Genomic DNA, 17,540 nt, shown 5'->3' with positions numbered 1-17,540 from the left:
CTTCCTCAACACTGTTTGGATGTCATTGATTCGATGTGTGCGGCTTTCCTCTGGTCAGGGCCAGATATGAATCCTAAAAAGGCCAAAGTCTCGTGGGAAGTGATCTGTAAACCTAAAGTAGAGGGGGCCTTGGTTTGAGATCATTAAAGGAAGCAAATGTGGTTAGTTATCTGAAGTTGATTTGGCGTATTGTCTCGAAGGGTGACTCTTTATGGGTTCAGTGGGTTTATTCAAATCTGTTAAAACAAGAACCTTTTGGTCGGTGGAGGATACTACGACTGTAGGTTCTTGGGTTTGGAAAAAGCTCTTAAGACTGAGGGGTGTGGCTGCTGATTTCTGCAGTGGAAGTGGGTAATGGGGAAACCACTTCGTTCTGGTATGATCGATGGTCGGATATGGGTTGTCTCATGGAGTTGGTTGGTGAACGTGGGGTTATCGATATGGGGATTAGTAAACATTGTTCGTTGGCTGAAGCGTGGACCCTTCAGCGATGGTGTCGACTTCGTGGGAACCACCTTACTAAAATGGAACATGCTCTGTCTGCTAAGCAGGATGCTAGAGTGGAGGCTGCGGATAGAACACTCTGGCGGGGGAGAAATGATGTTTTTCGGCCAAGGTTCTCAACAAAGGACACATGGAACCATATACGTACTGCAGGTAGTTTGGTTGCTTGGCATAAAGGAGTGTGGTTTACTCACTGTACTCCCAAATATTCTTTCTGTGTCTGGTTAGCGGTCCAGGATCGCCTTTCAACTGGGGCTAGAATGGTATTATGGAACACTGGGGCTGTAGGGACTTGTGGATTCTGCAACTCTGCACTTGAAACAAGGGACCATCTTTTTTTCTCCTGCGGTTTTGTCTTGGTTATTTGGTCTGCACTGGCTAAAGGTCTGTTCAAGGCTAGCTATACAACGGATTGGGTTTCGTTACTAGCTCATATATCTCAGTCTAACCTGCCCCGGGTTGAGAGTTTTCTTCTTCGCTATGTGTTTCAAGTCGTGGTGTATACGATCTGGAGAGAGAGAAATGGGCGACAACATGGAGATGCACCAAAGTCTGCTGATCTTCTGATCGGTTGGGTGGAGAGACAAATACGTGACCAGCTTTTAGCAATTGGTCGTCTGGGGGATCGTCGTTATGAGGAGGACCTCCAACTTTGGTTTCAGTCTCGTCTTTAAATTTCAGCTAATGTTGTTTTCTGATTTCTAGCTCAACTTTAAATTCGGAACAAACTATGCACAAGTTGTAACACAGTAATTTTTTCTTTTAAATATAATTTAACATTAAATTCAAAAAGAAAAAAAAAAATCAATAGAACAGACTTGTGGAGAGCTTTTTCTATATATGAGTGTTTTTTTTTTTCTTTACTTCGCTCAATAGAAAAAATTGGCCACTAAACATTTTGAATTAAATAAATAAATATATTCGTTGTAATACCTATATACACTTTGCTGTAACAAAGTTGTAATGTAAAAATGACTTTTTCTGTAAAAGTGACCGACCGGTTTACTATTTTACCGGGTATTAACCTTGGCCAAAGTGTTGTTGTAAATGATTCTCTAAACGCTTGTTTATTGATAGGTTATCGGAAGCCCTCTCCTCTCCTCTCCTCTCCCCTCTCGCCTCCTTGACGATGAGATGACGACGAGAAAACAAGCCGCGAGACACAAAAAATATTATTTTTCAGTCAAATAGTGCGTTTTGATCTGAAATTCCTAATCGTGGTTAAGACCGGTTAAATCACTAAATTGGGTTATAAATACCAAGTTTAAGTTAGCTCTCGAATGCATTTAAGTTAGCTCTCGAATGCATTTGTTTTTTTTAATTAATGAATCATTAGATTAGCTCTTAACTTTAAACAACCACATACTCTAAAACATCTATAAATTAATAATATTGAGACCATCATATTAGTTATATTAATTTACCTGTAAATTAATATTTATTGTTTTATTTTATTAATTAAAAGAAGTATTTTTAATTTTCGTTTTAAAAAAAAGATGCATAAATTTTTCAAAAATAAATTTAATTATTTGGAAATTATAGATTTTATATTAGTTTTGTAACTTAAATTTTAATGTTTAGAAAAAACCTTTTGACCCTAAATTACAAATATATAGATAAATTCAATTATCAAATTAATAGTTAATGATCTTAACTGTCGTATTTTAATAGAAATTTATTTTAGATGATTTGTAGGAAAACTTTCATTCAAAAGTAAAACAAAATTACTTACTAATAAAAAAAAGTCATTGAAGATCTTCAGGCTATCCACATCAGCAAATTCTAAAACAGCTTAGGAGATGCCTCATCAGCTTATCAGCTTCTAATATCTAGTATTACTTTCCTTTCTTTTTCTAAATTAAACGACAGAAAAAAATAAAATAAAAGACACACAGCCGTAACCTTAAAAAAAGGTTTCTTAGAACCCAATAAATGGGCCATTTTGGCAACATTATTATAGCCCAATTAATAAAATTAGAGCCATCGAGCCCACCAAACTAAAACATTCAGAAAAAAAGAAAAGAAAAAACTTCTTCATCGCCATCTCTTTCACCATGATCGACTCATCTTCCACATACCTGAAATCCTAAATCGATTCAACTTACTCAAAAAAAAACTACAGTTATCAAAACTCAGAGCTTCCCCACTCCGTCTTCTTGAAAGTCAGATTTAATGGCCATTATCTCCAAACTCATCAACAGTTTCAAAAGTCGAATCGCTATACCTTCCATCCATTTCCGCTCAAGTTTAACCCATAAATCTACTACTCTCCCTTCCCTTTCCTCACCATAATCTTAATATTTGACAGCGACGTGGGTTTTCGTCTCTTGGTCGGCCACAGAACAAGGTCCGCTCTGTTCTACTCCTCTTAGCGATTTATTTGTTCTTATAAGTTAATTTCGATACTACTAGAATAAAGAGAGAGTCTTTTGATATCTTCGACTATTATTTGGGTTTGGATATTGGTATCTAATTCTTCATTAGAATTCTTTATTATTTTACAAATATATTCTTAACCTAAAGCTACATTCGTAGATAGACATCACGCACATGGTTTGGGGAAATGGTTTTGCGACTCCACCAAGATCAAAGACGATAAAAATAAAAGCGGTTGCCAAGTTGTATTCACTCGAGACAAAAGTCTATAGTAAGCGTAGTAGGTCGATCCATGCCCACCGGTTCAACTCCGATGAACAAGAGATCTCTCTCAAGTATTCTAGATCAGCTGTTTAGTTCAGAATTCAGATTAAGGTTCGGTTAGTCTTTCATATATCCTTCCTCTGAAATTTTATAGAACCAAGTATAGGTGTACGAAGACATAGTTTCATATATATTTAGAACATGCGTTCCACCTTGCAAACAACCATGTAGGGTGTTTATATTATAATCCTTGCGTTTTCTATATTCCTAAATGTTTTGGATAATATGTATATACGATTATGAATATACATAGCTTTATATGTTTCGTTCATCCTCTCTTAAAGCCATCAGTCAAATATAAGGAGAGATGGGGACCTAACTCAGTCACAGAGTTCCACTTGATCAATAGGCTTGGTTACAGTCTTCAATTATTTGGTCTCTTTGAGATCTTTCCTGTGATAATATAGTGAATTTTAATATCTATATCAATTCACATTTTCTTTTTTTAGTTAGTCTGAACTTTCTAACCACAAAGTTATGATTTTTCTTGCTTTGTGCCCACTTTTTCTGCAAGCATTTATGCCGTTCTTACTCTCATGATTCATTGGAAGATATAGAAGGATCAGAGCCACAACTACTCATAGTTACTAACTGGAATCTCCTCCAAAAATTGACCTCGGATTAGTTAATAGCAATACAAGAGTTTGAGATGAGAATTGAGTGCCAAGTTGAAGATGAATACTACCAGGTTATTGCTAAGCATTGGTTGCAATGGCATGGACTCTTTAGCTTATAGTCAATTTGATTTATGCTAGCTTGTCATTCTGATTTAAGTTTTTCTTTACAACAATATAATATTTTATTGCATATGTTTTGTATTGTGTTTTAACTTTTAACCCATTGATGCCAAAAGCTTATTTGAATATATATATAATTTCATTGTCGAAGATTTCCTTGAGTCTTTCGAGGATATTATAGTTTACATGACATGTTTGTGGAAAAAAGGAAGTCGTTTTTAAACAATGAAACACAAAATTGACGAAACTAAGAGGGTTCTTAATTTGTTTCTTAAATGAGGAGGTATGTCATGAGAAAGCAGAAAATCACGAATGAGCAAGTAAGCAAATAAACTAATTGAAATTGGTTGAGAAAAGAAAAAGGGGAAAAATCATGAAAGCAAAGCAATATGCATATCAGCATACGTGGCCAGTTGATAACGATTAATCAAAACATGTCCAACGGTACAAAAACAGAGAGAACAGAGGAAACAGAGTTGATTATTATTAAGAGTAAACGAAAGATGAGACAACATTCTCAAAGAAACGCGGAATCACTTCTCACCTGCAGAGTCTCAGAAAGAGATTCTCCGGCAACGATGAGGAAAACAAGTACCAAAAGGTTCTATAAAAGTTAACAACTCTGAAAATGCATAAAAATGAAAATAAGCTAACACTACTTCTTATAATGCCACCTTACTAACAGTATTAACCGTTACTTGACGTTGACAGCCTGCAACCTTTGCCACCTACACACTGCCAGCTTGATTATTCCTTCCTCACGTGCTTGTTACTCTCTTATCCACAACAATAACCCCACGTGCGTTTAATGGCCTCTTTTGCTATATCAAAGCCCCCTTGTTTGGAAAACCTTGTCCACAAGGTTCAAAGGCTGGAAACTTACGCTGTAAGTCAAACAAAAACTCCCAAGTAGCTTCGTCTTCTGTTTCGTTTGTCCACTGAACCAAGACCTTTGGAACCGCACGCCCTTGCCTCTTAACCATTTGACGAGCCAAGATCTGCACAGGTTCCTTAACACTGATATCCGACACAATAGAAGGAAGCTGCGACGAAGTTGGAACGTTACCGACTGCTGCCTTAAGTTGTGAGACGTGGAAGACCGGGTGAATCAAAGAATGGTCCGGAAGCTGCAGTTTGTAAGCCACTTTCCCACAACGGTTGATAATCTTGTAGGGTCCATAGTACTTTGGAGCCAGCTTCTGAGTTGAACGCATAACCACCGAGTCCTGACGATATGGTTGTAACTTGACAAACACCAACTCCCCAATCTCAAAGTTCCGCTCAGTGCGATGCTTATCCGCTACCTGCTTCATACGATGTTGAGCTCGCAGAAGGTGAAACTTGAGAACCAATATCATTGCTTCGCGTTCCTGCAAGCTTCTAGCCACGACTGCAACCTTGGACTCACCATGTAGATAAGGAAGATGAACTGGAGGACTTTGGCCATAGACTGCCTCGAATGGACTGATCTGAGTAGAGGTGTGAAAATTTGTGTTATACCAGAACTCAGCAAGTGGTAACCAGCGACTCCACAACTGAGGGCGATCACTACACATACAGCGAAGATAAGTCTCCAAACATCGATTAACAACCTCCGTTTGCCCATCACTTTGAGGATGATAAGCGGTTGAGAATTTCAGATCAACTCCTTGAAGCAAAAACAACTCTTGCCAGAAGTTACTGACGAATACCGTGTCTCTGTCACTCACAATAGACCGAGGACAACCATGAAGACGAAAGACAGTGTCCATGAATGCTTGTGCAACTGATACTGCAGTGTACGGATGAGACAGTGCCATGAAATGAGCTGACTTGGTTAATCTATCCACCACCACAAAAATAACTGTTTTACCAAAAGATTTAGGAAGTCCTTCAATGAAGTCCATTGATAAATCTGTCCAAATTGTGTCAGGAATAGGAAGTGGTTGCAGTAATCCAGGATAAGCCGATGTATCGTACTTGCACGTTTGACAAACTGAACAACTTCTTATGAACATTTGAATGTCCACAGCCATGTTTTTCCAGAAAAATAATCCTTTCACTTTCTTGTAAGTCGCATCTCTTCCCGAATGACCCCCAACTCCTGAACCGTGCATCCATTGCAGAATGGTGTTACGTAACTGAACATCATTAGGGACTACAATCTTGCTCTTCCTTCTCAGAATGGATTGAACCCACGAATAGTGCCTTTTTGCTGCAGGATCAGCTTGTAACTCACTTATCAATCGTTTCAACTCCGGATCATTCTCATAATGAGATTGAATTTCCTTCATAAGGTCACACTCCAGGACTGTCATCGCCATATGCAACACTTCTGCTCCTTCGACCCGAGACAGAGCATCAGCTGCTACATTGTCCTTCCCCTGCTTGTATTGAATCTCATAATCGAACTCCAGTAGCTTAGGCAACCATTGTTGCTGAATGGGTGTATTTAACCTCTGCTCCAAAAGATATTTCAAGCTACGTTGATCAGTTTTGATAATAAAGTGATTCGGTAGTAAGTAATGTCGCCATTTCTGAACTGCAAAGACCACTGCAAGCAACTCCTTTTCATAAATCGAAAGGTTCAGCTGTTTCCCTTTCAGATGCCGACTGATAAAAGCCAATGGGTGGCCATCTTGCATTAATACTGCACCAATACCAGTAGAACACGCATCCGTTTCCACCAAAAACGGTTTACTAAACACTGGCAGAGCTAAAACTGGTGCCTGACACAACGCCATCTTCAAGTTTTCGAAAGCTTCCAGTGCTTCCTTAGACCATACGTATGAATCTTTCTTGGTCATTGCAGTCAAAGGACGTGCGATAGTACCAAACCCTTTGACGAAACGTCGATAATAACCTGCTAACCCGAGAAACCCACGTAATTGTTTCAAATTTGAGGGAACAGGCCAATTTGCAACAGTGTTGACCTTGGCAGGGTATGTAGATACCCCACCAGCAGCAATATAATGCCCCAAATACTCAACTCTATCTGTTGCAAACGCACACTTGCTTTCCTTGGCAAATAGTTTGTTTTGCCTCATTGTCTGAAAGACTTGCTCCAAGTGGTTGATGTGTTCTGTCAGGTTGGAACTGTAGATCAAGATGTCATCGAAGAATATGAGAACAAACTTGCGTAAAAACTCCCTGAACACATCATTCATCAACCCTTGAAACGTAGCCGGTGCGTTAGTTAAGCCAAACGGCATCACAAGATATTCATAATGTCCGCTGTGTGTCTTGAATGCAGTTTTGTGAACATCCTCTGGCTCCATGCGAACTTGGTGGTACCCTGCTCGTAAGTCGATCTTAGAGAACACAGAAGAACCTCCCAGCTCGTCCATTAAGTCCTCGATGAGTGGAATTGGGAACCTATTTTTAATGGTAAGCACATTTAGTCCCCTATAATCCACGCAAAGCCTCCAAGTATCGTCTTTCTTCTTGACTAATACTACCGGGGATGAGAAAGGGCTATCACTGACTCGAATGGTTCCTGCAGAAAGTAGCTCTTTCACCATCTTGTCAATCTCATCCTTCTGATAAACCGCATACCTGTAGGGACGCTGGTTGACCGGATCACTTCCCTCCTTTAAAACTATCTTATGGTTATGTCCTTCTCGAAATGGTGGTAAAGCTTTAGGCTCCTCGAACAGGTCTGCATAAGTGGTTTTTAATTCTGCAACAGCTGCATTAGCTGCATTATTCTGTTGACTTAACTCCACAGCATAAATCATTGCATCTTCTTGTTCAGCTACCTCTTGAGCACAGATCATAGAGATTTGAATCGCTTCCTCATGTTTTTTGTTGAACTTGATGGCCTTAACTGTTCGTACTGACCCTGGTTAATTCCATGAAGTAGTATTTTCTGACCGTTCCACTAAAATCCCATTTCTAACTTTTGCATGTTCCACATTGTATCTCCTAGTGGTGCTAACCATTGAGCCCCCAAAACTATATCACAACCACCCAACGGAATGATCATGAAGTCATCTTGAAAGTTTGTACCCTGAAATGACCATTGAAATTGTGAAACCCTCCCTTGAACTCCCAACTTACTTCCATCAGCTACTGCAACTCTCGAAATCCCTGCAGTTTGAACCTTCACCCCTAACTTCTCTGCGGTACTAGGATCCATAAAGTTGTGAGTTGATCCTGTGTCAAGACGAAGACCTGCAAGATAAGCACGCACCAAATAGTCTTCTGACAGATTAACTCTCGTCCGTATTAGATCAAACTTCTGATTATACTCCACTATTCCATCAGTCTCCTGCAAAGCTTTCAATTCAGCAATCGGGTCTTCCAAAACATCAACAAACCTCTCCTTCATCAACAACTTATACGATGGCCAATCGTTCAACAAGCTTTGACCAAACGGAGTTTGTACCAACGCATGATGCCACACAGACGCATGACTATCAAAGTGCATAGTAGCCATTCGTACCTTTGAATCATTTGGTGTAGCATCGAGAACGAAATAGTCTTCTACCTTGCAGATCCACTCTGAAAAACGTTCTCCATCAAAACGGGGAAAGTCCACACGTCCAAGACGAGTAACACCTGCATAATGACCAGATCCAACAGATCCTCCTCCACGTTGTTGACCCGAACCACCACTTCCACCTGGCAACGCCGACACCGCCAAAGGACTACACTCTTCATGAGATTTGCTCGAAGACGCCGGAGGACCCGGTATCAACTTGATCAAATGCATCATGTCAGACATATTCTGTTCCATCTTCTTATCTTGAGCTTCAATCGCACGTTCGATCGCATGAGTCCGGTCAAGAATGGTTCTCGTATCTCCGATCGTCTCGCTACCTCCTTCGCGAGCTTCATCACCCACCAGATCTTGCCGTACAATCTGAGATCTCGTCTCCACACCCATCGTTCCGAGGTTCGTCTACGCTCTGATACCAATGATAACGATTAATCAAAACATGTCCAACGGTACAAAAACAGAGAGAACAGAGGAAACATAGTTGATTATTATTAAGAGTAAACGAAAGATGAGACAACGTTCTCAAAGAAACGCGGAATCACTTCTCACCTGCAGAGTCTCAGAAAGAGATTCTCCGGCAACGATGAGGAAAACAAGTACCAAAAGGTTCTATAAAAGTTAACAACTCTGAAAATGCATAAAAATGAAAATAAGCTAACACTGCTTCTTATAATGCCACCTTACTAACAGTGTTAACCGTTACTTGACGTTGACAGCCTGCAACCTTTGCCACCTACACACTGCCAGCTTGATTATTCCTTCCTCACGTGCTTGTTACTCTCTTATCCATAACAATAACCCCACGTGCGTTTAATGGCCTCTTTTGCTATATCACCAGTGGCCTCACGGTTACCAGAAAAATTGTGGAAGTGAAATGGATTTCCATTGTGGAAGTCAAACTTTTATTTATTCAACAAAAATTGTGTTGTGTTTGTTAATGTCTAAAGTGCAAGCAAATTTTTCATGATATGGTGTAGTTTAAGCCGTGGCGGACCTAGGAATATATTTTAAGGAGGTCAAAATATAACTAAGATAATTAATATATATTATTTTTACCATAAAAAAAGAAAAATAACTTAAAAAGTAAAAATATATTTCTTTTATTAAAAAGAACCAAAATTAGATTCAATATTTATAAGTGAAACAAACAAAAAAGCTAAGAAACATGAAAGAAATATAGTTAAAACACAAAGTAGTAGAAAAATATGATAAAAACACGAAGGATCACAACACAATCTGTATATTTTTATGGGTCAAAACATAAATTTTGTAATTTTCAGAAGATCAAAAAACACAAATTTGTAGTGAAGTGACCTTAGTGCAGTGGCAGAAGATAAGGTATGTCCATTTGTAGAAGACACCATCACACCAGGGATCGAATCCCGCTTGCTACGAATATAGGAATTTGGCTAATGGGCCGGCCAGTTGTGGCCTAATAGTTGACAAAAAAAAACACAAATTTGTAATTTTTAGGGGGTCAAAACAGAAGAAATACACAAAAACTAGAAAACTTATAAGGCTATAATACAAAATTCAGAATTTTAGGGGGGTCAGTTGACCCCCTTTACGTGTGATTGGGTCTGCCATTGAGTCTAAGCATGCATGAGTAGTGTGGCTTGTGTGAATCTAGAAGTAAGTACTAGAGTATCTGAGTATGGGTGTAACTGTGCAAGTAGAAGATGGATGTGTATGGGTTGTAAGAGACATTCAAGTTAATACAATGTAGTCTTAATGAGTAAAACTTTTTTTTTCTAGAATAAAAAACTAAAACATAGTACCGTAACACATAGGAAGAGAAAAGATGAACCTCTAAGAGAGAAACAAAGGCTAAAAGTGGGAATGTCAACAGTTCAACACACCTAAAGAATTAACACTACCCTAAATAATTCTTATATTTGGATATAATCACATATGCCACCACTCAAGAAAAAAAAACAAAAAAAGTTTAAATTGTTTACCAGATTGTGCTGTAGCCTCCATATGTATTGTGTTATGAGAGTTTCTCTTTATATTTCCCGTGTTTTGATGTTTAGTATTTACATACATCGACACCTTAGACAATAGTCGTAGTCCATTGACCATAACAATAACTCAATTCCGATATACTAAATTCAGTTATCATATATTAGTTCGTATTAAATTCATAATCTTTTCATTAACCTCATATGAGTTAGAAATGCAAATACGTAGAAAAATTAAAAATATATAAATGAAATAGTGAATACAGCAAAAACTAAGATAACTTGAAAATAATAATGAGATGGATATCTATATATATAATATAAGTAAGGGAAATTACCTAGAATATTACATAAAAGTAGGTTTATTAATAGACTAACACGTTGAGATTTCTGTCTTACTAGAATAACACATAAAAGTTTACAAATTACTTCTATACCTGAGTTGTGTGTTTTATTACGTTTTATGCCATTTCTAATTAAATTTGTCTTTGATTATCAAGAGAAAGAAACAAAAAAAATTTGAAGAATCATTCTCATTTTGTTGGGATTCTCTTAAATTTGGGTTGGTAAAAAATATCAGATTGACGTAGTTTCAGATCTAGTTTTTAGATCAGAACAAAGTTTCAGATCTAGTTTTAGATCAAATTTGAGTTGGTAAAAAACATCAGATTGACAAAATTTGGGTTCACTTGCTCTCTCAGAACAAAGTTTCAGATCTAGTTTTTTGTCTGTGTTATCGTCGGAGTAGCAACAACAAGAGTGAGCAATCTTTCCCTCCCGTCAGCGCAGCGGTGGGTTTCTGACAAGCAACGCGGCAGTGACGCATCCACGGTGGCTGGGACGTGTGTTGCAGAGCGGCGGTTCTCTGGAGTCGACTCGGAGGTTTCTGATTTCTTTTGGGTGTTTCTTGTATATATCTCTTCTTAACGCGTCTCTGTCTCTCGCAGGTGCTTTTTGGAAGCGTGGCTTTCGACTCTGAAATCGCAACTTCTTCTAGGGTTTGATGATCTCTATACATTGATTTCTACATTCTAGGGTTTTTTTTCTTCACTCGAATTTCTTTTAGTTCCTATTATTGTTAATCCAGATTGATTGATTGATTGTGGATAACCCAAACAGAGAAAAGTGAAGAGTGAAGAGCGAAGAAGATTCAGAGCAGAATTAGGGTTTCCGATTGATTAATTACCCAAACAACAACAACGACATCTTCAATTGTATAATTCATCTTCTTCCCCATCCATCATCGTGTAAGTTATTATTCCGAGATTTTCTCTTCATCTTCTCTTATCTCATCTTTATCGTTGCTAAGTATCTTCTCTTGTATTCTTCTAATTCTCTATGTGCAGATCGGGGTGAGATGGTTTGATGAGTGAATGATGTTTCAGAACTTGGGGATTTATGGTTTGTCTTCTGGTTTTCTCTTTTTTTAAAGTTGTTTTTATTCAATCCACACTTGCAAATTAACTATGTATATGGTTTTTTTCTAATTCTGTATATGTGCAGGTCAGTGATGGATTGAAGAATGAAGAAGAAGAAAGACTTGAAACTGCTTAAGGTTTGTTTCATGATGATCCGAACAACAACAACAATGGTAAAAAAAATCCTCTTCTTGTAAGTACAATTTCATGTTAGATTTTGTTTTTCATTGATAAAACATACATCACCTTCTCTTCTCAACAGGATCTTTGATGAATTAGCAAGATATGGTGCCAAGTGATGATCGGAGGAGGAGCAAGCTGTTTCTTTCCATGGTTATTTCATTGTAAGTTAACTCTCTTCTTCTCTCTTGCTTCTTCTCACTTGGAGTAAAACAGAGACATATTCAGTGATCCTAATGGAAGTTATAAGATTCTCTAAATTCTGAGGTTTCTGTTCACTTATTCTGATTCTTGGATGGCTTTTTTTTTTTTGCAGTTACTGTACGTGGCCTTGCATCTTCTGCTTCATGCCAAGGTTTGGCTTACCTCTATTGAAGTTAGGGTTTTTATCTTGTAGGCTTGGCTTGGTCACCATTTAATCTCGGTTCTGACTTTGTAAGGACGTTAGTTTTCTCTTCATCTTTCTTTTGATTTAGCTTTTCGTAGATTCTTTCGCTTTGTTATGATTTCTTCTTATTCTATGATTTCAGGTTTTCGACATCTGATTCAAAAGGAGTTAATGGGCGGGCCTTGAGGAATCAGAATTAAAGGTTGGTTTACTTGGTACTAATAAACCTTGTTTTGCTTAGTTAGGGTTTACTTACTACATATGACTTTGTGTTTTGTTTTTTTGCAGATTGAATCATTCCATACCTTTTGCTACCGTAGATGCCGAGGAGCAATCTGGTGCTCATAGTGCTGAAGTACAGAGCTTTGGTGCATATTTACTACTCAGATTGAATTTTGTATTTGGTTCTTAAAGCTTCTTACTAAAGTCGCTGATGAGTAGTACTCTCTGAGCTTTACTTTCTTATTATGTTTGTAGTGATGGATCTTCGAATTACAACACGCTTCTAGATCCTCTAAATGGAAAGCGATTGTCATCATCTCAGGTCGGGTCCCCAGTTCAAGTCTCCTGATTATAACGGGTTCTTAACGCTACTCTAAAACTCAAGAGCTACGTAGGGTAAGAGATTTTCTTTTACATTTTGATAAACACATCTCTATTATCCTGGTTCCTCGTTATCAGTTTCAATCTTAATTGTCTCTTAATCTTTCTTTCGAGTTAGCTTTTCATTGGTTCTTTTGCTTTATTATGACTTCTTCTTGTTCTGTGATTTTAGGTTTTCAACAGCTGATTCAAATGGAGTTAATGGATCAATGTCGATTCTCAGGTTTGGTTTATTTTCAGTTTCTTAAACATTCTGGTTTTTTGCTTGATTGATCTTATCTCACCATTTTGCAGGTTCTTACTGTTTTTGTTTGCAAAGAGACCTGGGATAGCATATCACGCGAAGGCTCACACACTAGTTTTGTCTCTTCTGTGGTATTTGTTCTTCTACTGTAAGTTCTTCTTTTTTTATGTTTCTTCTGAGTTCTCTCACCGTTTGATAAATTAATTGGTATCATCAACTCAACTGTTCGTCTTCTAGTTAAATTTCCTCTCTGACGTCTCTATTTATTTTATTGCAGGATTCAGATTGTTTTTGTTTTTGTGTTTCCTACAGGACATGTGGAAGACCAGCAGCACATCGTCCACACACACACTCAGTAGGGTTTCGTTTCTTCTGTGGTATTTTGTATCATTCTACTGTAAGCTCTTAATTTTATTACTTTATGTTTATTCTGAGTTCTCACCGTTTGATTGGTAGTATCTTACTCTTTATCTTATGCCCTGAATCGAATTGTTATTGTTCACCGAAATTGGAACTTGGGCTCTGTGTTATTTTTTACTTGCCTCCTCAAAATTGTGCATATCACTCACTGTGTTTTGTCCGCTGTCTTCTCTCTGCAATTGCTTGCTGGTAAGTGGTAAGAAGGTTACTGTACTGCTACGTGACAGTCCTCAGAGGTATGGTTAAGATTTTTAAAAACGTTTTAGCATCATGTTATGGTTTTCTTATAACATAATTATTCAACACCGCTTGGTTATGAGTGATCTTTTCTTTTTTTTTTCTTGTTACAGGTGCATCCGTATTATATGTAGTAGCTAGCTACTGGGAACAAGAACTCTAAACGAGAAGCTATCATGGTTCATGGACGAGGGTGGTGAAGGCACAATTCAAAAATGTTGGAGCTGATTGCCATCTATGCTCTACCCATTAAGTAGGTAACTCCCACTATATACTTTGCTTTAAGTTGTGTTTTGATTTACTACCCACATGATTACGGATTGCTCTCTGTTCATGTTCATGTTTTGCTTTTGCTCTCTCTCTCTCTTTATTCACGACTCCTCAGCTCTACATATTTGGCTATGTTTTTGTAAGCTCTTCATTCTACTTTTAATGTTTCTTTGGAGTTCTCACCGTTTGTTAAATTTAATAGGTTATTTCAGTCTTATGTTTAAAATTTTGTGCTTATTACTCACTGTTTGATCCTTTAAATTCTTGAGGTAGGTATACCGTTAGAATTCATCCCTCTGGCTTATGGTATACACTTACAGGCCAAACCAAAGGTATTTACTCATGAGGAAGTTTCTAGCGTTTTTAAGCCTCCCAAGAGAACCTTGTTGCAGTACTTTTCATTATTGTTGTGTATGATCTTTGAGCATTACTGTCTAATATCAGGCTGAAGCAACAAATGCCAAAACTCAGAGACAAAGTCTAGATTCAAAAGCAAAATCCATGCAAGGACCCTTCCCAAAAGACTCTTTATACAAAGTAATATGATGTGGCAGTCCTCATTTCAAGAACCTTATAGAGTGTATTAACAGTCTTCTGTCAATGTATTTGTATAGAGTGTATAGATAATAAACGTGAGGATGATGTTATTACCATACTTATATACCAATCATAAGATTTTTTCCTGGGAGTTCTGTTATTGTTTTTTTGTATATATCTGTCTTACACACTAGAAAAATCATTACAATCAGTTTTAAGACTTACATATTCAAGATAAATCAAGAACCTACAAGACCATATGGGTTTCTTTTAGCGTCCATGAGAGACGAAAGATTCAGTGAAGGTCAAGAGAGCAATGGAACTGGACTCAGGAGAATCAGCTGTTTCACCTGAGATTACAAGACCTCGATAAACTTCTCGAGCTTATACAATATCAAGTAAGTTATCAGGAAGCTGAGCCACACTGTCCAAGAATTTAACGATGCTTTACATATTCGGTCTGATGGCTGCTACCGGATGTGAACAGAGTAAGCCGAGTTTCAGAATAAGTGCTGCTTGCTCCTCAACATACTCATCTCCAATCTTATGATCAAGAACCTGCATGATATCTCCATTCTCCCAACACTCTGACACCCAATCAGTAAGTACCATCTCGCTTTGCGTGGCAATATAGGTTTTCTCCCGCAAGCAATCTCTAGCATCACTACACCGAGTGCAAATACATCTGAACTTGTACTTGCCTTTCCTGTTCTTGAGAGCTCAGGTGAAATATACCCAAGTGTACCTTCAAATCAACAACATTGTTTTGTTTGTAAACAATTTGTGTTCATATGTACGTATGCGTTCATAACTTGTGTACGTATGCGTTCATATGTACGTACACGTTTATATGTACGTACACGTTCGATTTTAGGTTTAATGAACCCGAAATTACCATAATATCCTCGTCTTCTACCTCTAACATACGACTGAAAACCCTAATTTTCCCTGCCTCACTTTATTTTTTCACGACTTATGTCTATTTTTTGGTTTCACTTGTGGGGTTTTTACTAAACTATTATAGATTTTCATCTCAACATCTGATTTCTAAATTAAAAACCTATAAAAAGTGAGTTATATAGATTTCCGAAACGATATCTTGCTCTTCCATGGATGAACCCAGAGGAAAGATTTCCGAAACTGAGTAGGAAAAAGACGTTTGCTCCGGCCGATAAACAGAACATGATTGATGAATCTGCTACAAACTTTATTACATGAACACCATTAATCGGAAGAACAGCAAACGTGTTTAGATCTATCCCCAATAAGTCTATCACAACGCTAGACTGTCTTTGCCAGCTCAAACAAATTCGTATTATTCTGGTAAGACTTTACAGCTGTCAAAAATGCCTACTAAATCTACCACAGACTAGAATTCTACCAATACACTACGAAAACTATTGAGAAAAACAAACAAAGTATACCAAAAATATCTGTAAAGGATGAGGTCTGTCGCATAAATCTGTCGCAACAGGCCATTAGTCTACCATAAATATCTTTTGGGTCATATTGACTGTTGAAGGTGTACGTCAGATATTTTTGGTACACTTAGTTTTTGATACACATATACGTCCACGATAAGTGTACCAACACTACAACTAAGTGTACCATCTACGTTGACCGATAAGTGTACCAAGACTAGAACTAAGTGTACCAAAAATATCTGACGTACACCTTTAATTAGTCCACCTGTATAAATCTACCATCAAAGGATCGGTAGACTTAGTCCCAGTTTCCAATGTTTTTTTTTTACTAATGACATTACCCGTAATTATGTTTTTTTCTCAACACTAGTTTCAAAGGTAGTATGGGTACAAAGTTTATTCTAGTAATTACCAACAATTGTGTGTTACTTTTGTAATAAGGAAGCTTTTATGTAATATTCTAGTAACTCACCCTATAAGTAATAGTACTTGATTGTCAAAAAAAAGAAGTAATAATACTATAATGAAAGATAGTAGTAATATTAAAAAAAAATGTCAGTGTATTAATTTGTAAATATAATTTACAAAATAAATATTGACAGATAAACCAAATAAAATTAATAGTACCATACATGTTTGGTTAGAATGTCAAATAAATCACATAACTTTTTACATATAACAAAAAAAATCAATTTAGATTTCAAAAATAAATTAATTCAACTGGCAAATACCCAAATATCTTTCCCGGGCGTAGCCTGGAATTTCTCCTAGTCATATCTTAATATATCAAATTATAGATTAGGCCCGGATAGATATGTGGGGATAAGAAATATATTCTAGATATTGATTTTTTATTTTATTTGATACTTTTTTATATAAAACCTGATTTAGAGCTACATACTCTATCTTGCAATATAAATTAATTGTATGTTACATCATAACATAATTGGATTCTAATTCTTTGCAACTCAGGACTTATATCGTTCATATCAAAATAATATGTGAATTATATCAAATTTTTTATCTTACTTAGTATTAAAAATAATTAAACATTAATAAAACATAATTAGCATAGACAAAAACTAATATTATCTCATATTCGCAAACATAACATTTTCTTAAATATATTTCTTTCATATACGGTAATATGATTCTAATATTTTTACTTCATGTACAACTAATTCTGAATAAAACTATATTAACATTATCATAAATTAACCAAAAATCATATGAGCTCCTTATTTGTTCTCAAGTTTTGTTTATGCTATCCAGATAATTAAAAGGCAAAAAATTGAAATTAGAGGTAAATCTATTAATCCCAAGAAGTTAAAAGAATAATATATGGATAATAGGTAGAGAATTTCTGAAAAATTGATTTTCAGTATGCCTCTTTTCATAAATACCCCATTTAGATATCAATTTTAAAAATATCATTCA

General features: G+C 36.8%; 1 protein-coding gene and 1 long non-coding RNA gene across 3 annotated transcripts; both read left to right on the top strand.

Moving 5' to 3' along the window:
* The first annotated feature begins 33 nt into the window (after window positions 1–33).
* LOC147926679 (uncharacterized) lies at window positions 34–1,178 on the top strand. The gene is made up of 2 exons (XM_087487155.1): window positions 34–106; window positions 343–1,178. The coding sequence occupies exons 1-2, from the start codon at window positions 34–36 to the stop codon at window positions 1,176–1,178; spliced, it is 909 nt and encodes a 302-aa protein (XP_087343281.1).
* A 1,330-nt stretch (window positions 1,179–2,508) lies between these two features.
* Window positions 2,509–4,091, top strand: LOC104746916 (uncharacterized). 2 transcript variants are annotated; one of them, XR_761024.3, is made up of 3 exons: window positions 2,522–2,851; window positions 3,040–3,255; window positions 3,719–4,091. It is a non-coding gene; the product is annotated as an uncharacterized LOC104746916 (long non-coding RNA). The 2 variants fall into 2 exon arrangements; XR_002035515.2 differs by lacking the exon at window positions 3,719–4,091 and having other exon boundaries at window positions 2,509–2,851; window positions 3,040–3,475.
* Window positions 4,092–17,540: the final 13,449 nt, after the last annotated feature.

This window comes from Camelina sativa, chromosome 15 (genome assembly GCF_030686135.1).
Source record: "Camelina sativa cultivar CO46 ecotype springtype chromosome 15, ASM3068613v1".
NCBI lineage: Eukaryota > Viridiplantae > Streptophyta > Magnoliopsida > Brassicales > Brassicaceae > Camelina > Camelina sativa.
This window is presented reverse-complemented; position numbering and strand designations above follow the sequence as displayed.